The 24,395-nt window shown below is 36.5% G+C and overlaps 1 protein-coding gene across 1 annotated transcript in view; it reads left to right on the top strand.

Moving 5' to 3' along the window:
- Otogl (otogelin like) overlaps positions 1-24,395 on the top strand; it is a 143,043-nt gene that overhangs the window by 103,501 nt on the left and 15,147 nt on the right. Inside the window, exons 34-49 of the mRNA XM_028754595.1 lie at positions 1,256-1,373; positions 4,555-4,634; positions 4,968-5,009; positions 9,251-9,300; positions 11,667-11,844; positions 12,737-12,879; positions 13,099-13,122; positions 13,218-13,310; positions 15,064-15,253; positions 17,871-18,085; positions 19,613-19,754; positions 20,814-20,999; positions 21,925-22,137; positions 22,530-22,634; positions 22,884-22,991; positions 24,169-24,270. Of these exons, the coding sequence (XP_028610428.1) occupies positions 1,256-1,373; positions 4,555-4,634; positions 4,968-5,009; positions 9,251-9,300; positions 11,667-11,844; positions 12,737-12,879; positions 13,099-13,122; positions 13,218-13,310; positions 15,064-15,253; positions 17,871-18,085; positions 19,613-19,754; positions 20,814-20,999; positions 21,925-22,137; positions 22,530-22,634; positions 22,884-22,991; positions 24,169-24,270 (1,989 nt within the window). The remainder of the gene's footprint in view (positions 1-1,255; positions 1,374-4,554; positions 4,635-4,967; positions 5,010-9,250; positions 9,301-11,666; positions 11,845-12,736; positions 12,880-13,098; positions 13,123-13,217; positions 13,311-15,063; positions 15,254-17,870; positions 18,086-19,612; positions 19,755-20,813; positions 21,000-21,924; positions 22,138-22,529; positions 22,635-22,883; positions 22,992-24,168; positions 24,271-24,395) is intronic.

Below are 24,395 nucleotides of genomic sequence, written 5' to 3'. Positions count from 1 at the left end.
CATGTCAGAAAGCAATCCTCTCTTTGTACAGCGGAAGTCCTGCTGTTTTTAAAACACAGCAGCTTGGTTTCTCTCTGAAGTTTCCAAAACACTGCTCCATTCTGAATTGATCCCCTGAAGAAGATCAATATTGCTAATCATGTGCCCTCTTTACTGGGCATGGGCTTCTGAAAGGTTCTTTAATGGGTAGATGTCAGAAAACCCAAATTACTCTTTAGAAGTATTCTATAGCATATATCCCTGGGTTCAAAGATTTTAAGTCTGGCAGGAGTTTTGTATAAATGCAGTTGATAGTGTTGATAGCCTTAGATAGGGCCTCGATAGCTTCCGCATTTGTTTTGTTCAGTGAGACAGAAGGGGTCAGGACAAGGAGCTTTATTATTTTCCTATAGGTGTTGGGAATCCACAGAGGCTGAGGATTCACAGTGGGCTAGTGTCCTTACTCCTAGCTCTCCTTCTCAGGATAGAATTAAAGAATTCATTCTTTAATTAATTCACTTTAGAATTAAAGTCTTCATGGGAGAAGATTCAAGGTATGGGTTTAAATGACATGTTATGTCCAGGTAAATCCGAGCTGTTCCAGAAAGACTTCTCCATGATGTGGGAAAGAAAATTTATTGCCAGGGTCTGTAGGAGAAAAGTTTTTAAGCAAAGGATCCTCTAGAATTACAGACATTTGTCTTTCAATCACGCTGATTTATACTTTGGCATTCAAGCAATACTTACCATGGATGAGACCATGGGCTAAGTTTTGTATAGGACAAGGATGAAACATGCTCCTAAGAGTTTTTCTCTTGAGATGTGTATTTGTATTTTTTTATTTATTTTTTACCATTTTCCTCATTGGTTGGGGCTGGCAAGGTGCTTGGATATTATATGAAGGCATATTTCACTTTCGATAACCAGTAACATTTCCTCATCAGAGTTGTGCAAGGATAAAGCAGAATAAAATAATGTTGTTAAAAGTAAAGTTCTCAACTACTACAATGGGAAAACCGGTGAAAGTGTCACTAAACGTAAGAAACAGGAAAGCATTGAAATCTTTGGTGGCTAGATATGCATTTAGTCATTCAGCATGAGTACCAGATCTTCTTGTTCCCCAAGAACTGTAATGCTGTTACCAGAAAGTCTTGTCTGTTATAGAACACTATGATGAAAGAGGTGCCAAACATCACTCGGGGTCATATCAGAAGTTACTAGTTTTCAAAATACGTGCCTCAATGTGTATAATCCCAACTTCCTCTTGTTTTCTCAGAAATCCAGGCAGTGGTACCTTACAGGAGGATGTGTGAGTGGAGATATGAACCTTGTGCTACTCCGTGTTTTAAAACATGCAGTGATCCGGAAGCCCTAGCCTGTACATTCCTTCCACCGTAAGTAACACTAGCTCATAAGCTCACAAATTCCAGTGGCAACAGACTCTGTCCCGGATGATTTTGTGTTGGTTGAAAAGTAGAAAAACAAATCCAAAATCTGTTTGTTCCACATGCTAACCGATCAATTGATTTAGTTTTAATCTCAAACAGGTATTGAAGATCTATATTATATGAGAGTAATTCTGCTTGCTGCTAGATCATATTGTGAAAAGAATAGACAAACGCCTGACCTCGTGTGGCCTACAGATGGGTTGAAGCAGAAAATAACTACAAGTGTACATATAGAATATGTTGTACAGCTAGGTAGTGCTGTGGTGTGGTTATAGAGAAAATAATGGTAGGAGAAAGAGGAAGAGGAGGATGAGAAGGAGGAAGAGGTGGAGGATGGAGAGCGAGAGCGAGAGCGAGGGCAGGTCAGCTGAGACTCAGAGGTCACTCGGTTCTAGCTAAGCCTCACAGCCTGAAGGAAAAGAGTTTGACTACCCTGTGCCCTGTGTATCTAGCACTGTGAGCGTAGAGGAAGGAGAGCAAATTCTACTTGATTTCTTTACATGTGCATATGCACATGTGCGTGCGTGTCTCCGCGTGTCTCTCTCTCTGTGTAACTGTTTACTACTTTTGGGGCTTATTTACAAACACATCGCATCATTAACCTGGTGGTAGCCAGGAGGAGGCGAGGATGCTGCATGACCACATGGTAATGATGATCCCGGGGGAGCTGGGGAGGAAGTAAGCTCTTATTACTTACTATTGCTACTATTCCTATTATATTTATTATTACACTTGTTAGCCGTGTCTGAGGTGACTAACACCAGCTCTCCAATGCCTCTAGTGTATTGTCTTTAAGTTCTTCCCTTTATAGGGAGGATTGGTGGGGGTGCCTTGAAGGTGTTAGACAAAATTTATACTTGCCAAGTTCTTTCTTATTTCTGCTCATCCTTTCTTTCTCTCTTATCCTTTATGCTGAAGTGTCTAGGCTGACTCTTGATTGTGCCCATGGCCCATGGGGATTCACGCACTAGGTTGGGCTGTAATGTGACCCTGCACCCTTCTTTCAAGTGTCCAAGTGGACCATCCATCACTCTTGTTGCTGATTATTTGGGTTTCTGTTACCAAGCAACTATTAAAAAAATAAAGTGCTCCCTGAAAATGAGTACTGATTGTGAGAAAATATGTCAAACAGCGTATTGTGCAGCACATATGTAAATTCTTATTATCTGTCTTCTATAATAACCTTTTCACACTGAGGGATTCTGTCTATTGGAAGTTGGGCATAATATTAGCTGCATGACAAAGCAAACAGGACGCTGCCATGTGTGATTATAAAATTACTGGTAAGGGATTAAATAATGGCTTTTGGAAAATGGTATAAGAGAATAGGTATGAATTTTGTTTTTTACAAAGAAACAGAAAAATAATTGAGTAATTATATATATGTGTGTATTATAATATATACATATATGTATATATGTATATAATATATGTATTTTAATATAAAATAATATATATATATTAAAAATAAGGATTACTTCCTTTAACTATAATCCACTGCCTTTAGTTTGTCAACGCTCTTATAACTTTAATTTCTTTCTGCTGCCTGATAAACCTTCAAATAGGATTATATTATTGGTTAAAGTTTTATTACTTAAGTTCACATTGTCTGAAACAAGCAGTGGATCACGTAGAAACCAACTATTCATGTTGTAATGGGAGTTACATTACAACATGAATAGTTGGGAGGAAGCATTTGCTTCACAAACACTGCCCCCTGCTGGTGATGGCCATCATGTCAGGCTCGTGTTTATCCTGAGTAGAAAAGCTGAGCATTTTTGTCCAAATAATTAACAGATAAAGCAAACAGGAAGTGTTTTGAAAAATATTTAAAAATGCTATTACAGCCTGCTAGTGTATTTGAGAGACAGATAATCAGCCTTTGCATACAAGGATCCTCATTAATTCTCGGTGGCATGTTAGTATCTAATAACTAGACCTGGCTGCACAGGGAAGATTACATTTTTTTCCCAATAAGGATACATTGGACAGTAGCTTCAACCGGATGGCAGGGAAATAGGATCTTAGTCATACTTTGGCAATCTTCCTAGAGAAGAATAGTAGCCTACATGCTGTCTTCTGGATTGTGTACACAGTCCTCAAGCCAGTGGCATCTCGAAACTTCTGAGACTTACTTTACTTCTGTACCTCATATGAAGAATGAGGTTCTTTATTCAAACTACACATCCTAGGCCTTGGACCTAGTCCTCCCCAGCTTGTAACTATAAACACATCCACCCATATCACTGCAAGGAATTTTGGTATAAACTCTAAAGCTCCCGAGAACTTCTGCCTTGGCCATTACTGCTCCCTGCTTATATGAAAAGAACCTCAGCTACATACCACTCCTTCTTTTCAGGGAGCTTAGGACCGAATAATAGGCAGAGATAAGCCACTGCTGGAGTTTTGGTCGACAGACCTCTTCAGGCAATAACAATCAAATACCATAGCGATCCACTTGGAAGTCTAATACATAGAGAATGAAAGTATGGGCTGAATAGATGGCTCTATCCTTAAGAGAACTTGTTTTCATAGAAGACTCAAGTCATGTTCCCAGTATTCACAGCAAGCATTTCTCAACTGCCTGTAATGGCATCTCCAGGGGATTTGACACTCTCTTCTGGATTCTGAGAGCATCCACACACACATGGTACACACACACATGGTACACACACACATTGTACACACACACACACACACACACGCACGCAAATACACACAGACAAATTTTAAATGAAAGAAGTAAAAGTAATAATATACTATAGCAACAAAACTTAACCAATCAACCAACCAAACATACAAACAAAACCCAATAAGCCTCCACAGGTTGTTCTTCTAGGTTTCTACCCATTTCTAAGAACATGAGTTTAGTGTGTCTCAGACATCAGCATGTACTTTGAACATCCTATGTTCAAATTCTACCTCCATAACCTTCACCATAGTGATCTTCTGTGTCAGCCCCTGGTTGCAGTTTTATAAATTTCATAAATGTCATGCAGTAGTGGCAAATGGAGTTCTCCTAAGGGCCTGATGATGAAGATGAAGAAAGTTTAGGCATACCAAACCTCAGTTACAAGTATTTAATGTAGATTTTTATGTTTATACTTATTTATTTTTCCACTAAAAGGGTTGAAGGATGCTTGCCATATTGCCCCAAGAATATGATCCTGGATGAGGTCACTCTCAAATGTGTTTATCCAGAAGACTGTAAGTATGGACCTCGCTTAATTTACTGGTAAAAGGAAAAAGCATGGATAATTTTTCTCCGAGGCAAATGGTTACGATTAGAAGTCTGAGACAGAGAATAATAACTCATTCTAAAACAAACAAAAAACCCAACCACAACAAAAACCAACCAATCAACTACACAAAAAGCTTCCCAATTGTTTTCTAAAACACTTATGTCTTGCTTCTCACATCCCTCTTTTATGTTTTCTTCTCTAAAATACCTTCCTAGAAGGCAAAGAGCTGTATGTAAATTAGGTGCGTCTTCTTTTATGGAAATACAGATCATTGCAGGGCCTCTCTATTTATTTGCAGGCATACCACTGTTTCCAACAGAACCAGCATTAATGCCACCAGGTAAGCTGTCATATCCAGGGACTTGGGTAGTGCTACACTTTATCCCAGGTGCTAGTACATGGGCTACCAAATTAATAAAAATTCCAGAAGTAGCTTTTGTTTCTTTAAGGGCCATGCCTGTGTGTGTGTGTGTGTGTGTGTGCGTGTGTGTGTGCGTGTGTGTGTTCTATAGTTGTTCTACCACTTTATCCATTTCAGTTAGTGAATACTACTAAGGTTTCTTCAAAATTCATGGTAATTTATATATATAATCCAAGTTTTCTCTGGAGCCTTCGCTGAAATTCTGGATTTTCCAGGACTCTGAGGAAGCATTTGGGCCTCCTACCCTCACTTACCTCTCTGACTATAAAACTTTCTCTAGGAAATGATTTCACAAATTCACTCAGAGAGTCTTGCCAAGCTTGATAAACTCCTCCTGGGGTTGTGATTTACAACCGTTTAGTTTCAGCTACTTAGATTTGGTAAACTTCAGTTTGAATACTGGGTTTGGTTCTTTCCTGGCTCCTGTGTGGGGTGTGAATGTTAGATAGGTTATAGCTTTGATCTTAATATAAACGACAGTTGTCAAGTATGGTAAAACATAACTTTCCATGAATGTAGCTTCTGACTAACCATGGATCAAAAGTAGTTGGAAAATATTTTTATGGGCTGATGACATATAAAATATTCCTTGTATCATCCCTTAAAATACATAATAAATTATTGTTTATATAGTTTTTTACAGTATACAAGGGATACATCATTTAAGAGATGAGATGATTTAAGTATAAGGAAGGAAGCATAGGTTATATACAAAGACACATTATCTGATATTAGGGACTTGAGCATCCACAGATTATGGTGTATGGGGTGGGTCTTGAACTGACCACTCAGGAACACTTAGAGATGAGTATATTATAATGCACTATCTAGGAACTATATAGGATTATATAGGAACAATGCACAGAAGGCCATAATGAATATTTTAGAGGTAAATACTCAAAAAGTTATCAGTAGCTAGAAGTTGTAAGTTAGAAGAAGTAAAAATATGCTGTAGCTTGAAAGATCAGCACAAGTGAAGGTTTGGGAGTAAGAGAGAACCTGTAGTGTGGAAGTTATTTTATTCAACAATAAATATTCAGAATTGAGCCAAGAGATTAGATGAAAGAGATGTTCTGAGATAAAAGGTCTGTGCCAAAAGGAATTGGGTTTCCATTTTCTGAAGGCAATCACTGAGGGGTTCTAAGTCATCTGTGTTATTTCCCAGATTAGAATATTAACTCATTATAATAATCATCAGTGTCACCAGCCTTATGAGTTAATGTTTATTGCAAATTTATTAAATGATAGTCACTGAGGTAAGTACTCAACACGCATTTAATGCTTGTGGAGCTGAGGAATTGATCTATCATTGCAAATATTTATGTTGGGAAAAGCCAGAAATCTTACTTCACTGAACCTATGAATGAGTAAGTCTGTGAAGTAAGACTGAATATTCTGTCATCAAGGACATAGACTGATATTTGTAAATACCAGTGTTTACTTTGATATCACAAATCAATACTCAACGTACATCTCAAATGTCTAACCTACTTAACCACAATAATTCCACATGTAGAATATATATGTATTATACTTCATAAATGTGAACAGAAAGAAAGCAATATCTATCATCTATCTATCTATCTATCTATCTATCTATCTATCTATCTATCTAGTCAATTAAGTAATAAATCCCATCAAGCTTAAAGAATGTTAAGATTAATATAAAAAATAATTTGTCTCTCTCTACACAAGCAATGCAGTATCTGAAAGGAAATGAAGAAATAATATTAACAGTCACATCAAAAATTAATAAAATATGCTGGGAGTGGTGGTTCATATATTCAATCCTAGCACCCAGGAATGAGAGGCAGGCAGAACTCTGTAAATTCAAGGCCAGACTGGTTTACATAGTGAGTTCTAGACTTGCCAGAGCCACACAGTGATACAGGCTAAAACAACATTAATGAACAACAGGAAACACTTGAAAATACATTTAACAAAATAGTGCTGGGCTGAAGTATGGTTACAATGAAATGTGCAAAACATTAGTAAAGGAGTTAGGCAGAAGGACACAAGTGGGAAGACATCTTGAATTCAAGACATCTTGAATACAGAAGAGTTTGCATTGTTGGGATAGCAACATTCTTAAAATTTGTCTGTTTGACAAGGAAATTGTCAAAGTGACTCTAATGCCTAGAATAAAATATTCTATTCTGGAATAGCCAAAACAGTATTGAAAAAGAATCAGAAAATATGGAGACCCACCTATCTCAATCTGAAACATCCCATGATTGCCATGAGATTCTACAGTCAGACGCTGCTGGTGACTCTATGACGATTCTGGGTACTACTGTGTCTTTTGCTATGTAGATCATAAAAACCTCCTAGTCACTAGACTCCCTTGTGCTTTTGTGCTATGACAGGATGAGAACTTTATATCATTTTACTTGGGAAATGACATTTAAGTCTCTATTAAACCTTATTCTCTGCATGAGGCAACATCTAGATGTATAACATGAACGTTGTTCACATGATCAGTGAGTGGGATTTTTGACATATATTTTAACTGTTCTTCAAATTAGAGACTATAAATTAGAACACAGATAAGGGTTACCTACAGAATTTACTAAAATTGTATAGATGTTATCTGTAGAATATGGTAGACTAAGATGGCTCTTCAAAAAAAGTGTATGTCTTCATCTTCCTGTTGGTCTCTGTGTGATGTTTCATGTCAAAAGGACTTTGCTGATATAAAGTTGTTGATTGATTTGTGACTGTACCTTGAACTTGGAGTCTTGATGTAAGTTTAATATAGTCATAAGGTTTTGATAAGCATAAGGGTGTCTTAGTTAGGTTTCATTGCTGTGAAGAGACACCATGTCCAAGGCAAATCTTAAAACAGACATTTAATTGGGACTGGCATACAGTTTCAGAGGTTCAGCCCATTATTATCATAGTGGTAATTATGGTAGTGTCCAGGCAGACATGGTGCTGTAGAAGGAGATGAAAGTTCCTATGTCTTGATCCAATGGCAGGCAGAAGGAGACTGTCACTTCCACACTGGGTAAAGCTTGAGCATAGGACCTCAAACCTAACCCCAGAGTGGCTCATTTCTTCCAACAAGGCCAAACCTATTCCAACAAGAACACAGCTCCTAATAATGTGGGCCAAGCATATTTAAACCATAGGGGCAAAGGGTCAGTGATGACATGAAGAAAATGATGGGACAGCAGAAAGAGAGAGAGAGAGAGAGAGACAGAGACAGAGAGATAAAGAGAGAGACACAGAGGCAAAGAGACAGAGAGAGAAAGAGAGAGAGAGAGAGAAAGGTGGAAGAGAGACTTTACATTACTATTTTAATGGGGGAGAGCATGAGCCAAGGATTTCAGGCAATCCACAGAATCTAAGGAAACACTTCCTTCCCTAGGGCTTATAGAAGATTGTGGCACCAATGTATTGCTTTTAGTATTCTGATTTCTAGAGCTGCAATTTAATAAGTTGGTGACGCTTGAAGCTACTACAATTCGTGATAATTTGTAACATGCCAGGGGAAACTCTTGCAGTATTTTAAAATACTGTAAAAGACAAACTGCAGTTGTAGCTAGGGAAGATCTTAGCGACTTTCTTTGGCTCTTTTGTAGTTCTCCCGAGCGAGTATTGCAGAAGTTCTTGTAGTACTGATGGAGAACAGTAGACAGTGCCTTGTAGATGAGCCTGGTAACAAGATCTTTTCCTTCTGTGTGTTGCCTCTCCATCACACTCAAACTGACTCTCCACGTGGTTCAAAACATTGTCTAATCTCTGCCTGAGCCCATGCTGGACGCTGACAAGGGAAAGGGACCAGATTCACAATTTAATGCTGAAGTTCAATGCAGTTTGTTACTCCTGAGGGATATTTTTTTAATCTGTTTAGAAAATTGTGCTACATCATTTAATCCATGAGGCTGTTTATAGAAACTTCATTGAATGCCAGTGTTCTAGAATCGGAAAATCTGTCCATACGATTTACTAGGTGTGTCAATGGCTTAATTTCAGTTTCTGTAAAATTACAAAGGTATTTTATTATTGTATCTGCTTCTGCTTCCTTGAGACTTGGGAAGAACAAAAGAAGTAATCTGTGTAAAATGTCTTAGCTTCTTTTTAGTCACACATAGTATCCGTTCATGGTGGCCCCCATCCCGCTAACAAGGATGTGTTTTCATTTTTTATAAATGCAGACATGGCTACTCCGTCAGACATAACACCGACCCCAGGTTTGGAATGTGAGGTATGGCTGTGTGTCTTTCAGCTGTTCCTTGTTTCCTATAGCACTTACAGAAGTCCAAGTGTCACCACTATATGAACACAAACCTCCCCTGGTACAGCATCCAGGTATTTTCGAAAAAAGAAGCAGAATATACATTATAGTTCTGTAACTGTGAATTCAGTGCTTATGTGTGCATGTGTGCATACGTGAGTGCGTGTGTGTGTGTGTCTAGCTGTGTATGCATGCATGCATGCATGCATGCCTATGAAATGACCCAGATCTAGAACTACAAATGTCTTCTTCCTTGCTGAGGTATTTAGCATGAATTCTAGGGCCTGAGCTCAGGTTTTATGCTTGAAAGGCATTTTCCTGATTAATACATCCCTGTCGTCCACAACCATACCCCCTTATCTCAGCTGATTCTTATGAATTAATTTCTGGTTGCAATAAGAAAAACAAAGGAATAGGTAAGTAAAAACCTAAGAATGATTTCTTGATAAAGAATTATCCTATTCCAGTTTGTTTGCTTTGTTTATTATTATTATTGTTATTATTATTATTATATATGCTTATTTGTTTTCTAAAGAGAAAAAAAAGGATGTGGATTTGGGTGGGAGGGAACGTGGGAATGATCTCAGAGAAGTTGGGGGAGAAGAAACCATAAAGTAGAACACATTGCATGAAAAAAATATTTTCAATAAAGATAATAAATAGAATTATCTGGTGGGACTTCTTCTTAAATCAATGACTCATAAAACTATTTGTTGTGTAGATACTATATGTGGCCTCTATGCAAAATATTGATATACCATAACCAAAATAGATAAAACTGTTGACCCACAGAACTAGTATTTTTCAGGTGAGATGAGAATACGGTGCCTTACTTCTCAGTTGCCCCACATTCTTGTTAGTTACTTATTCATCCAGCTCTTGTCAAGCACCACATACGGCTAGCTAAGCATAGTGTTCAGATGTCATCCACAGAACCTAAAAGATCCTGAGGTTAAACTGTGTCTAGCATAATGACAGAGTTAAGGCATGACTAAGAGAGCATTGAGCAGGGGAAGAACAAAGCAGGAAGTAAAGTGATTAGTTAAGATTCTTATAAAGTCTGTGGTTTCCTTCTAAGTGACATAGGAAGGGAATGGAGGCTCATAAGCATAATTGTCGGGCATCGGTGGGAGAGGAGTTCCTTGGTCCCCTGAAGGCTGGATGCCCCATTGTGGGGGAATTTGAGGGTGGGGAAGTGGGAGTGGGTGAGTGGGAGGGGCACACCCTCATAGATGCAGAAGGAGCAGGATGGGATAAGGGATTTCTGGCTGGGGGCAATGTGGAAAGGGGATAACATCTGAAATGTAAATAAATATATCCAATAAAAAAAAAGAAAACAAAACATCAGAGAGAAGCAACTTGAAAAAAAATTATATCTTCCAAACTGTTTCAAAATCTGGTTGGTGTTGTCTTACCTGTGGAGTATAAAGGACAGTAAAGGGCAACAGAGCTAGCTAGCATCTCAGGCACAAGCAGATGGTAGCCTAGACAAGGGTGGGGGGGTGGAGATGTTGGCGAATGACTGAACACGGGATCTCTTTGAAAGGCAGAGGTCTCCCACTTTGGGAGGAATTAGACATGAGATGTGAATAATAGAATTATCAAGAGTTTTAAGACTTTTGTGTTGAACAGCTGAAAGGGTGGAGTTAATGGGGGAGTGTGATCAAAGGGAAGATTTGAGGCCGTTGCAAGTATGAATTCAGCAAACTCAGAGGTTCCCAAAGTCAGCCTGGTGACATATGTCTGCAATCATAGCATGTGGAATATGAGGAGGGGGATCAAGTGTTAAGGGCCAGCCTCATCTGTGTATAGACTTAGTTCAAGGAAGCCTGGGCTACCTTCAAGCCTTCATCAAAAAAGAAAAAAAGAAAAAAAAGAGAAAAGAAAAGAAAGAATAAAAATTATGATCCTTCATAGATAGCAAACTACTGTGGAGATATATACAGTGGATGTGTCTGTGCCTGGGTGTGAGTGTGAGTGTGTATTTGTGTGTGGGTCAGAAGACAGCTTATGGCAGTCAATTTTCTCCTGTGATGTTAAGCTCAAGGCTATCACGCATGGTAGCAATGGGCATTTACTTGATGAAATCTGCTTGTAAAATGATCTAGAAAAGACTGTTGTTTAAGTGACCTCACCAGTGTTAAAGCAAATCCTAGGCATATATTGATTATTGTAGAAATGCTTCAACAAAGTTGAAACAAATTTTTAATTATCTTTGAAATGGTTTTGGTTTACAAAATGTATACTTATGAGAACAATGTGAATACAAAATTTAAAGCTCAAATGAAAGCCTTTTGGTTCTTGGAACTTAACTAATTTTGCTCTTTTATTGACAGCCTCAACAATTTGATCCTGTTTATAACTGTAGCCAATATATCTGCCTTAACATGGAGTGGACCTTTTACAACTGGTCTCTGAATTGCCCGAAGGACTTGGAAATGCCAGACTGTGGGTTCCGAGGATGGCCTGTTCAAGTGAACACTGATATATGCTGTCCTGAGTGGGAGTGTCCCTGTAAGTTTGCATTTCTCATTTGGTGAACAATGTCTGAATCAGAGAAGAGTGTTGAGGTTTTTGTATGTTTTATTTTATTTTGTTTTGTCTGAGTGTGCGTTACCAGATCAAGCTATTGCTTTTGATATTTCTTCATCTGATCTATGATTAAGTTCTTCCTATAATGCCTTTTTGAGTCACTTTTGTCAGACACTACCTAGGATTTATGTTTTTTCCCCTCGCACCCCAAATATAATTTAAGGAGGCACCCTTTAATATATTTTCTAATGTAGAATTGAGAGCCTTATAAAGATTCAAAATCTTGAAGTCATGTTGGCAGAGCCTTGTATGAATAGAATAAATAGATCTTGTAATTGGCAGTAATCATGCCTCCTGCCTATAGCGAGTATTAGCTCATGGAGGACTTGCTACAGCAGAGTTCTAGATCCTGTCTTTAGACTTTCTAGTTCCCAGAGTAAGTCTGGGTAATTCATGTTTTAAAGATGTATTTTTAAAATAATTTTATACATATCTATATAATGTTCCTTAATTAAAAGTCCCTCTCATCATCCTCTCTTATCTTCTTCTCCACACAGAGCTGTAGGTTACAGACAAGAGGAAGTCATATTTCTCAGAAATGTGGCCACTTGTACATTATCCCCACCCAAGGAAATAGTCCCTGTCCATGCTTACACAGCAATTCCCAATTAAAAGCAGCAGGCCACACATGCACTTGTGCATGGATGTGTACACATAAGCACACACACACACACAAACAATACAATAAACCATCAAAAACATCGAAGAGTAGGAGAGGAGTTGGGAAGAAGGTATGTATAGTTTGAAGAGAAAAATGAGTTTAAAAACTCAAATAGCAATTTAACAGCCTCTCTTGTACACCGTTTTGTTTTAGGTCGGTGCTCCATGTTGTCAGAGCTGAGTATCATTACATTTGATGGAAACAATGCTGCACTATCCAGCATGGCTTCTTACATCTTAGTAAGAATCCCCGGGGAAATTGTGGTTGTTCACATTGACAAATGTTCCATGAATCAGGTAGGCTGTAATCCTTCTAGTTGTCACTTCTTCCTAAATCTGTAGCTCATGTACATTGTGACACCCAGGATTTCCAATATTGCTCCCTGAATATTGAAACCAAGAATTTTTTCATGTAAAAATATTATAATAGATTAATAATGTAACTCTGATAGTTTTAAAGGACAATTAATGTGTTTACTTTACATTTGTTTCTTTCTTTATGTTTTCTTTCCCCAGAATGGACATGCCCTTAAAAAGCCAGTGAGTATTTGCAAATAATTTCGTAAGATAATTTTGCTTATCACTAACACTATTTAATTTAACATCATAAAATTTTAATTTGTTTCTAAATGAAGGCTTCTTTTGGACGAATCTCAGGACTTTGCTTTAAGAAGCTAAATGTGACAACATCTATACATAAAATACTTATCAACAGAGTAGCAAGAAAGGTAAGAAAATACAATAAAAGTGTTCTTAGATAGAATTAGAATAGGAAATCATGCAAAACAATCATTTCCACAGAGTAAGGAATTAAATGTATCGGTGTAGATTTATTGTTCACATGGATACACATTCTTATCATGGAAAGTTAGAAGATGTGTTTCATAGTTTGATATTTTCCCTCCATTTATATGAAGTCATTTATAGTATTTATCCTCCATGAGACTTACAAAGGACCACGTTAAACCTGCCAACACTCTCAGATGATGTGTGAGTCACCAAGTCTCTTCTTCCAGAGTTCATGTTTCAAGTCAGATGAAGAGAAAAGATGTAAAGGGGTTGGCCACACTGTAGGAAACAGTAGCAAAGAACCTGCCATGGCAGAACACAGGAGAAGGGCAGGCTGACTGGCTGGTTTGGAAATATTGGCACCACTGCTAAAGCAGAAAGATACTATATATGTGTACAACAAAATTATAAAATACTCAAAAGGAATTGAGTGGTTTTATTGGAAGATTTCTAACCCCCCAAAATCTGTTTAAGAAGTAAAGCTGAGTTGTTGGTCAGATGTATCACTTAGGTCTAAATGAGACACTCAAAAGAATAAGAGAAAATATATAAAGTTTTTGCTTTACAAGGATGGTATATTAACTTGCTTCCTAGATACAATTACTCAGTCATCGCAGTTCCATAGGTTCTTGGGTGTAGTTAATATTAAAATCAATATAAAATAAGATAGGGTTTAACTAAAACCTAAAATATGTAGATATTCTAATTTTTAGATGATGGCATTTGCATGATTTAATTTTGATTGAAATTGATAGAATAACCTCAAATATAATCAGTGCTATTATTTTGAGCTTTTGAGTGGAGGGGATTGCTTTTTGCTCCATTTGAGCTCATTCTTATCCAATTGCTGGTCATTTATTCAACAAATAACCAGTCATAAAAAATTATTCTTAGAGGTGATAAAGGTGAACTAACACTGATTCTGATCATAATTAATATCTAGTTGTGTGGATTTTGCATGCATGACTAGTGGTTGGAAAGTAGAAGGTACAGGATAAAATTATGAGTAATGTATTAGAGAAATGAAGAAGGGAAATGACACAGAGAGGATCAAACAGGCTTGTGTGCAAGAGGTGACCCTGGAAGAGGCCACAAGAGCAGGTTACAAATATGAGGAACCAGAAGATTGATGAGATGTAACTTTGCCAAAACTGTTGTTGCTTACAGTTCATATCACTATAATGACCTCAAACCACTGTTTTTTTTTTTTAAGTATCATCTCCTTGGCCTGCCTACATTAATATTATCAAGTGGACATGCTGAAGAGTAAACCCAGAATCTATACAAAATCAAGGAAGTAGAATCACTGATATTCATAATCTTTATTAAGTTTGATAGATGATTCTCTTGAACACCATTACTCTTGAATCCTGATTTAGAAGAAAAAGAATTCTCTATCTTAAATTAGTACTAGTAAACATTGTTCTGATCACCATTTATTGAAGGAATCAAACAAAAGCAAATATATAAAACAAAATTACTTTACAAGAAAAAAATAAAATACAAAGAGTTAATACTGAATATATCAAGGCATAGTAAAGAGTCAACAAGAGAGACTAGAAGACACCAGAAGACTATTTATGGCAGAGAAGTAAAATTTTACATATAAAACCTCCTGACATTATATAAAAGCCTGATTTTAACTTCTGTATTTTAAGAAATATTCTAAGGGCTATACATATCTTATTTTAGGTGGATGTGGATTCTATTGTTGTGCCTTTGCCCTTTTCAAGTCATGAGCTGCTCATAGAAGATTCTGGAACAATGTATGTGATTACTACTCCTGCTGGCTTAATCATAAAGTGGGCTCACCTTACAGGAATCATAGACATTCACTTCGGCCCCCAGTTTAACTTGTCATCTTACACAGAAGGGCTTTGTGGTGAGCACTGATTTTAAAATATCTCATTTCTTTAAACGTATTTTCCTTTTTATACTATATAGTTTTGGACCCAAATAGACCACTTCCCAGGTTGAGATGTAATTTTCATTTTTAATTCTACATGTGAGCACTTTAGAAAGCAAGGACTTTCAACAAAGGCTAATGAAGTAAGAAATAGTATTTTAAGTTAGATATTCTATTTAAATGTACATTTGTTGTGGATTTTTCTATACTATGTTCTTGTACTAACTCATGTTTACTGAACATTCATAAGTTGTTAGTTATATTTTAATTTACTTAATTATAGCCTTCATTAAAAAATTTGTCCCAGGGTTATCTTCATTTATAAAAATAAAGATAAAAATAAGATACAAAAAGGTTAAAGGCTTTACATATAGTTGTTTTTTTCTTGCAGTTTTATGTCTGAAATCTGAATAAAGCATATGCAAACTTGGAAGAGTTCACTGTTCTAAATATTCACACTAGTTTTATTATGATATGTACAGTTCATTCAGAGACTTACTATTGTAAAGTTTAACACACACATAAGCAATTATAAGTCAAACTAGACATATCTGCAGATATATAACAAAAATCTGAAAATAGATCTGGTGTCTCTTTGAAAGTCCAACATAACAACTCTTCACAGCAATGTGATATAAATACAACATTACATTTTTTGAACTGTATACACATTAACATTTGCTAAGTAGGACTTACATTTTCCTAGACTAATGAGAATATGTTAAAGAGCACAAACTTATATGGTGACATAATTTTATCATTCTAGGAACAGTTATTATTGAGTATAAAAAATAAGTAATAGTTATTGAGTGATAAAGCCAAATTTGGGAACTTGTATTTATTCATACAATTCACCTCTTGTATGTGGATTGGTTTCTATTTGATCTTCATGCTATTCGGTTCTTAGGAAACTAGTCATTTGGCTAACTAGATTCTATATAAGCAATATAGAGAAGAGAGTAGGGTTACCTTTGTACTAGTCACAAACCAGTTATTAACTGTATTGTATCTGTAGTTAGAGATATCTGTTAATTAAAGTGATCTCAGTATTTCATTAGGACTGCTAGTCTGAGTGCCAGCTAAAGGAACTAGTGATAGAGTGAGGTCCAAACTGAAAGGATTCTAGAATGGACTATATTGTATTGTGAATCCTTTGCATGGTGGCTAGAGTTAAAAATAATTTGAAATGTATTTGAAACTAAAAACATACTTTAGCACTATCACTGACTATAAAAATTTAGACATAAAGAACGAACAGAGGAGGGAATGAGTTTAAAGTAAGTTAATTAATTAATTAAATGGAGAAATAGAAAGATCAGAGACTTCTTTGATGTATTATCTACAGAAGCCAGTGACCTTTATTCATGCTGATAGTCCTGATTTGGAGTTATAATTTGATACTTAAAGAAAATGTTTAATTTACATGTTTTATGACATAAAGTCCTGAGACGTAAGAAAACTGACAGAATAATGTGGGGTGGGATTTGGGTGGAGTTTAATCAGAGCCCTGGGGTCATTTCTCTACACTTGGCTTGGGATTACAATCCACTGATGAAGAGTAAACTAATGTGTCTATCCTTCCTCAAATAATCTTAAGGCTATAGCATGCCAATAAATCAGAATACTTGGAAGAAAGATTATCTCTAATCACCAATCCTAGTTCAAATGCTGACAGTGATATCCTAATATTGAATATATCTTTGCTCCTCAAGTGACTGCCACCAGCTTTTACTGTTTATGTCTGTATTATCAATTGGGATTATACCAACCCAAATTCTCTTAGTTTTTTTCTTCTATTGCTATTATAAAATATCAAAAAAAAGCAACTTAAGGGGAAATATTTATTCTGATTCACAGTTGAAGATTTTAGCAGAAAAATCAAGATGACAGAAGCTTGAAGCACCTGACTACTCTATAATCACAATCAGGAAGCAGAGAGTGATGAATACTCATGTTCATTTTTTTTTTTGTTCTTTTTAGTTAGTCTAGGACCCAAGAACATGGAACAATGCCTTTAAATTTACTGTGGATCTTCCTACATCAATAAACCCAGGCCATGTATTTTCTCACAAACATGTACAAAGGCTAGATAGTCTCTGAAAGGTGTGTTCAAAAGGTGTTTCCTAGATAATTCTACATCCGGTTAAGTCAACAGTTAGCAGTAACCACCATAACAGCATATTCCTGGAGCTGTATCATGAGCTAGATAACAGAATAATTATTGAAAGGGAAAATTTAGTATGCTTAGACAAGGTTTTCCTTGGAGAATGGAAGAATGGAGTTCATTCATCAAATATTTACTATTCTGGAAAGTATATAATTTATTTTAACTTAAAGACTGTAGGAACAGAATCTTCATATACAAGATTTTCTTCAAATTCATTAGCAATATGATTTATTAAAAACAGTCATAAATTTAGAGGTTCTCTCAATGCTAAAGTCAAAGGATACACAAATTCAGTGTTTGTAAACTCATTCAAATCAACTATTCATCTTTTCTTTTAAAAGAAAATATTAAGCCTACTTAGTTGCATTGCCTGTCATTGGTGATAGTGAAATTTTTTTCCATCTAAAAGCCACATGTCCTTTCAAGGAATTTGCAATGACAATCCAGACGATGACCTCAGGATGCAGAATGGCACCATCATTACCAACATGGAAGACATAGAGTTATTTATCGGGAGCTGGGAAATTGAGAAATCATTTGAAGTGACAATGAGAAGACCTGTGAGGAACTGTACTGAGTATGACTGCAGCCATTGCATTGAGTTGTTGAACAGAGAAGGTTTCATTCCATGCCATGACAAAGTAAGTCGAAGGCAGCCAGAAACAACAGCAATTGCATTAGAGTTTATGAGATAAAAAAGATATCAATAGACTCCTGTTGGTGCCATGCTATTCTTCTACTCAGAATAAGTTCTTTCCCATTCTTCTGTCAATATGTTAGAAACTTGGTGACTCTAATTCTTTATGAACTTGTAGGAACACGAAAGATAATTATTGTGTTTTTTATGTTTTGTTAGAATTGTATAAATGTTAGAAAAATGGAATTATTTTCGCCAAATTAAATTTCTCTAGCAGAATGAGATCAATGGTGTTTGATAATCACGTGTAGAATTTCAGGCACTGAAGTTTTAATCCAGTCATATAATGCTACATGCTAGGATGTATATTCCTCTAACACGGTCATCACTTAGTGAATTTAATTGATCTTTGTGTTCCTTTGTTTCCTCAGCTTAATTGACTTTTTTCCTCACTCTCTTGATTTCTCAGTTAAACTAATTAGTAAATATTTTAAGAGAGCCGTGTCAATAAAAAGATTTCTTTTTAAAGAAAAAGGACAAACTAGTACAGAATTTTGTAAGCCTTTTAATGGGGTTAGTGACTTTAGCATATAATAGGCATGGAGCTAGAATCCTGCCTATGCACAAATAAGGCCTCCCTGGGCCTTCAACAAATCTAAAGGGAGGAGACTATGTGAACAGACACTTATAATACAAGGTAGGGAGAGAGATATGATTGCAGCCCTGGAAAAGCCTTCAGAGAGATGTACATATCTGAGCTGTACAGAAATACAAGAAGCCAGAAATAGGGAGGAGAGAGAAAGACCTAGACACAGAAAATATTGTGTATAAGAGAATATTTGGTATAAAAGTCTATGCCAGGAGAATACTGAGGCAGTTTGAAACATTAGATACAGGTGCAGAGGATTCTAGGAAGAAGAGGGAGGAAGTTTTAGTTGGGAAGGAACTCAAGGTACATGACTGTGCTAGACAGAAATGGACAGACTCTGTAGTCAGCCTGGACTAGGAGATCCCTGGGAGAATGCACAAAGTGGTCAAAGTTATGAACAAAAGTAGTCTTTCTGGAGGTCAGCTTACTTCGAAATTTAGGCTAACTGTAAACATGAAGTGTTTAAATATTTTAAATGCATGCACATAAAAACAAGACACACATACACCTTTTACTACTCAAATCTATTTTTAAGCCATTATCCTGTTCATTTTCTTTTTCAAAGTTTATTTGCCATGGCAGAAACGTTTATTTTGAGAAATTGAGATTTAGGAGGAACTTTAGTGACATTAATTTACTACTCTGATTATTTTAACTTTTTTTTTTGAAGCAGAGTATCACTATATAGGCCTGGCTAACTTGAGTTGCTATGTAGACCAGGCTGGCCTCAAACTTGCATCAATCTTCCTGCCTCTGCATAACCATGTCCTGGCACTCAAAGACATGCTCTCCCTGGTTTGTCAAATGGTTTTGGGTTAGCTCAGGGCCTTTGAGAAGGTAAAAAAATGACATAATTTATTATATGGTAAAATACATCTCTAGGTCTCACCAAGGGACTTCTGTGAAAAAATGTGGATCAACTACACCTACTTCTGGAGCTACGAATGTGATGCAATCTCTGCATATGTGGCCCTGTGCAGCAAGTTTGATATCTGCATTCAGTGGCGCACACCTGACTACTGCCGTGAGTTAACTCTAGCACAGCGAGACCATTAGCACATCCTATAACCATTATAGGATGACATCCTCTTTACAATCCTTTCTTCCTTTCATCTTTTGTCACAAAATAACTTAGTAAATCTAAAGTGAGCAGAAGAAAGGAAAACGACACGGTGCACGTGGTGTCGCCGAGCATGAGACATAAGAAGGAATCCGTTTCTGTGCGCCATTCTCTTGTCTGCTGTGTTATCGGGGGACTCTCCATTCCTGATTCAAGATGAATCTCTACCGTCTCCAGTTTCATTAGACACTGTGAGATTGTCTGCCGTTAAGATCATACCCACTTATATCATCTTCCACAAGCTGAGCATTCATTTTTAAACCGTATGACTTTTTAAGAACAGTGGAAATTGACAAGAGTTTTCTAAAACATAATTTAGAAGCTGTTCAGCAGTAAATGACTGAACCTCTATAGGAAGCATTTTTTCTTGTTTTTTTTTTTTGTTTGTTTTTTTGGAGTTGGTTTGAATTACATATTTAAGGAGTGTTTCTGTGTTTATCCTGTAGAGAAATAATATGTCCTATGGCTGCATGGAGCAGCAACTTTGTAATAGTTAACGCTACATTTGTGTGAAAGTGACTTGGACTGAATAATGGGAATATATATGTATATCTATATACACACATATATATGCAATATATATATGTGTCTTATTGCATATGCTTCTTAATTATGGAAAGAAGAAAAGTAATTTTGTTAATAATTAAATGGAAGGGCAGGAAGATTAGAAATATAAAGACACTTTCAGAAACAAAATTGGGAATATATATATATGTATATATATATATATATATGGAATATATATGATATCAATTAAATAAATATTTTCTACTGCAACATTAAATACTTTCTGAATACTTGAAGGATGCCTTTATTTGTGCTTATGTAGTAAATGAAAAACAGTTTTTAAAGAAACTAAATCATGTTGAATTTCTCTCTATAAAACAGGCTGACCCCTCTCTCAACCAGAATTTACATAGATTACCTTGGTTATTAAGCAGTTTTGTCCTTTATTATCTACAGCTCTGACCTGCCCAGAGGGAAAGGAATATCAGCCCTGTGTGAGACCATGTGAAGCAAGAACGTGTCTCAACAAATGGTTCTACGGACACTCCTCATGTCTGAACGTGAGAGAAGACTGTGTGTGCAAGGATGGGACCATTCTTCACCGGCCAGATAAAACTCTATGCATCCCAGAGCAAGAATGTGGTAAGGCCTAGAGCATAAAATGATTACTCAGTGATGCAGCAATCACACACATATAATATGTTTTAGATATTAAAAGGATATGTTGAGGGAAATTCATCAAAGATGACCTAGGCATTGAAAGGAAATAAAATCATAGTTTGCTTTTAATGTCACTTCAGTTGGAGTTAATATTAGGCTCTTTTATGATGATGGTCTTCAATCACTATGTGTGTGTATATTAGTAACCAGGAAAAACAAGGTTTATAAAGAATTAAAGTATTTTGTGGGATCAGTTTAATTATTTTGTGTAGAGATTCACTTTTGTGTCTGTGACTCTGAGGCTATGTATCAGTAAAATGAAGAAATTAATGGTACTTAGTCTTGAAGCTTAGAACAGAGAGACAAAATGTAATTGTAAAGAAGCATTTTGTGCATTCAGTGCCCTGGGAAAATGAGAATGCAGGAAGTAGTGGATAGCATTATGATGTAGGGGAAAACACTTAAGTACTCTAAGTTCACGTTCAAGTTAATTTTAGCATATTATCTTCATGGTTGTGACAAGTTTAAAAAGCATAGAATTCTGGAAGTTGTAACACAGCATTTTGTCAGTCACATGCATCTTAATTATGGCAAGAAGAAAAGTAATTTTGTTAATAATTAAATGGAAGGGCAGGAAGATTAGAAATATAAAGACACTTTCAGAAACAAAATTTTGGCTGCCAGTAAGGAAATTGACTGAGGAAGGTTATAGAAAAAATAGTAATATTTTCTGTGGACTTCGGTTAAAGAAAAATACAATGTATTAGCTGAAAAAAGAAAAAGAGTCTCTGATAAAATATAGATTCATAACTTGTTGGATGAAGTCACTGTCAAAAAAAACCACTCTGACTTGGCTTGCTTTAGTGCACAGTTGTAAATGAATTAGCATTGCTGTTTTTTTCTGAAGTATGCACTGACAGTGAGGATCACCCGCGCAGTGCTGGGGAGATTTGGAATGGTGGCATCGATGAGTGTGCCCTCTACAAATGTTTGGAGGATGGAAGAATTATTCCTATAGAGCCTATCTGTGATGAAGAACCTTCTCCCATCTGTGAACGAGAAGCTGAAGTGGTCATAGGCATTGTTGATAAGCTGACCTGCTGTTCTAAAAAAGTCTGTGGTATGTATGTAAACTAGAGCCATGTAGATGGGCATGATACTCAGTCTGAAAAACATGTCAGGGTAACAAAGAAGTACTTCCAGAAATGACATGTTTCCAAAACAAGTTGTGTGAATACATGTAAAGACAACTTGCCAGTAAATATTAATAATACACAGCAACTTAGAACAAAAGACAGAACTCTGAATCTTTGACTTGTGACCATAAGGGATGCAAGAAAATTCCAGAGGATACTTGGAGCTGGTGCTTTCCATATACCTCCAAGTTCGGGACTATGGGCTTCACTGCAGAGTGAGAACATGTTTGGCAGAGCCAGTTGTCCACTGTGAGTTGGCAGCATAAGACCCCAGTTGCACGCAGTAGAACTGTAACACTCTGCTGTTTATTTCTAGGCTGTGACATGACTTTGTGTGACAGGACCATCCCGATCTGCACAAGTAGCCAGAAGTTGATCATTGGCTATAGTGCACTTTCTTGTTGCCCACAGTATGAATGTGGTAAGTTAGTCTATTAGGGAAATTAAAGCTAGCTATCCACACTGAATTACTGATTAGACCCTCCTCCAGTGGGTATCTAAGGATGTATTTTTTTTAATCATAAAAGATTGTGAAGTTGCTAATTCCTAAAAATGCCTTTATGTTAAGACTACCACCCAATTCAAATAGAAAATCAATGGTATTATCTTATTTTAATTCATTTTATTGTCTCACTCTTACAAATTTTCAAACATAATTGTGATTCTGAAGAATGTGATATATTGAGATGCCCCAATATTTCAACGCCAGTTTGCAGAGATGACCAGTTTGTGCTTCAAGTTCGACAAGGAGAACCTTGCTGTTTCTACCCCTCCTGTGGTGAGTTCTCTCAAGATAAGTTCCAGTAAGAAGGGCAAGGATATCGGGAATGACTGTTTGCTGTGAATTTCATGGGACTTTTGGCAAGTAGCATTATGTCATATAGTAAGAATTGAACTGAACACAATGGGTAGAAAGCCGAGTACATTGTAAATAACTCTAAATACTATGACAGCCAGTACTTACTCCATCAACAAAACTCTCAGTACCTGTCCAACCATGATCAAAATAATGGAATCAAGGCTTTTCTTTAATGTGGCAAATATATATACTTTTAAAAAAGAAACCTTAGCATGTGCTTCTCTAGAAGACTAGAATAATGCACTGTACTAAGACACACAATACCATCATAAAACTTAATTTCTACATATCACCTGTGAACTATGACGGCCCCTAGACAGGATAGGAGTATAAAAAAATCATCTAGGGTGTAGCCATCAGAGAGTATTCTGTTTGATGAGCTAGAGAGTGAATAAAAGAACTCTGCCCCTCATTCAGCCCTGCCTCCAACTCAAGTGAATTATCGTACCAGGCATCTGAAGACATCTCCTAGAATTTCTTTATGCCTCCATGACTGTAAATGGCTAGATTACGTTTGAACAAAGGTATAGGGACAAGTACAGATGCTCAAGAGGAAGAAGAGATGGGGCCTCTATCAGTTTCCTGTTCTAGTGTGCTTCTGTTTCTCACTCACATTCCATAGAAAGAGATTCTTATTAATCAGACATGAGTTTTCCCACAGGGTAGCTGGATGGGGCTCCTTTATTAACAATCTCTGTAAGAACTCTGTGGATGAGTCATTTGCCAGAGTCATTCAGAATTTTTTCAGATCTGGGAGGGATGACTGGACAAGTTCCTAGTGCACTGTTCAGCCATGAGAGAGACTAATCAATGAAAGAAAAATAATTAGAGTTAGTAAATTGATCAATGGCATTTTGCTTTCAATAAGAATAAATTATTCTGCAGGTAAATGGCTTATATTTTGGATAGATGTCATCTTTTGAATTGTACTTAGGAAGCATAAAGTTGTACCTTTAGGCAATAAAGAGCTATGCATTATTTTCCTACTTCTCCACGAAGCATATTATACTCTATTTTGATTTGGACTATAATCTGAACTAATCCTTAATTTGATTTTAGCATAGCGTGACTTTGGTGTTTGTTTTTTCACCTTTAGTTTGTAAGGCATGCACTGAACCAACTCCGCAATGTACAGATGGGGAATTCCTCACAGTTAATCTCAATACTACACATTTATGTTGTCCTGAGTACTACTGCGGTAAGCCCATTTTTAAACATTTACACTGTTACAAAACAGTTAAGTGTGTCTATGAATGGTCCAAAGAGTTAGGTATTTAAGAAGTCTGGTGCATATTAGTGGCACTGTTAACGCAGATCCCCTTG

The sequence above is a fragment of the Grammomys surdaster genome, unplaced genomic scaffold (genome assembly GCF_004785775.1).
Source record: "Grammomys surdaster isolate TR1022 unplaced genomic scaffold, NIH_TR_1.0 126028, whole genome shotgun sequence".
Classification (NCBI taxonomy): Eukaryota; Metazoa; Chordata; class Mammalia; order Rodentia; family Muridae; genus Grammomys; species Grammomys surdaster.
Note: the sequence above shows the minus strand (reverse complement) of the source record. Positions and strands in the feature narration are given on the sequence as shown.